Source organism: Penaeus monodon, chromosome 34 (assembly GCF_015228065.2).
Source record: "Penaeus monodon isolate SGIC_2016 chromosome 34, NSTDA_Pmon_1, whole genome shotgun sequence".
NCBI lineage: Eukaryota > Metazoa > Arthropoda > Malacostraca > Decapoda > Penaeidae > Penaeus > Penaeus monodon.
This window is the reverse complement of record NC_051419.1, coordinates 30475865-30476651: the sequence shown is the minus strand read 5'-3', so window position 1 is coordinate 30476651 and position 787 is coordinate 30475865. Positions and strand designations below refer to the sequence as shown.

The window sequence follows — 787 nt, the reverse complement described above, 5'->3', positions numbered from 1 at the left end:
AATTTAGGATAATCAAAAACAGGTTAACACTCTTCCCAGCTTTATGAAATGTAAAAGAAACTTGAACAACATTTATACCACAAGCACACACGTACGCCAACATATGCCAAAAAAAAATAAACGCACAAAATATATATATAAGAATAACAAACACAGATGATGTTGAAATTTTGGCAAATTCAAAATTAAGAGGAAAGACAGAAAAGAAAAATAATAATTTTGAATAAATGACTAGCATTTTTTTTCTCTCTTTGCTAATCCAAATTTAATCTTCTGAAAAAATAAATCAAATAAACTGTAAAGAAAATATATATATATATTCTAGACGGAAAACAAATCAAAATCAAAACCTATTTTCTTTATCAATAAATTTTGACGTATTACCCTAGAACACAAAGACGTTAGTAAAAAAAAAAAATCATAATTGGTAAATCAATATGCAGACAAAATTTATATAAGTATATCCATTTTCGTTCATATATATCAACAAATAACAGGAATTAATAAATGTCATACAAAAAAAAAAAAAAATATTTGCGAACATACCCGTTATACTATACCATATATATACACACACACATATACGAATCAAAATATTCTTCACCGCATATAACGACCTTCAGAATTAACTCAAATAAAAATTAATAACATGATAAAACAGAAACAACAACAAATAGCCCTAAATTGTCAAAAGTTTACCATCCTCGAGTTGGTTTCCATTCCTCGATCACGACGCCATCTTGGATCACGTGATAAAAGGGGTACATGGCTGCCGTTGCGCACGACT

General features: G+C 28.2%; 1 protein-coding gene across 1 annotated transcript in view; it reads right to left on the bottom strand.

Annotated features, from left to right (window-relative positions):
• Positions 1 to 23: 23 nt before the first annotated feature.
• Positions 24 to 787, bottom strand: part of LOC119594705 (D-threo-3-hydroxyaspartate dehydratase-like) — a gene marked incomplete at its 5' end in the record, with an annotated part of 15316 nt that continues 14552 nt past the window's right edge. The window contains 1 exon segment of the mRNA XM_037943763.1: positions 24 to 785. Within this exon segment, the coding sequence (XP_037799691.1) occupies positions 696 to 785 (90 nt within the window).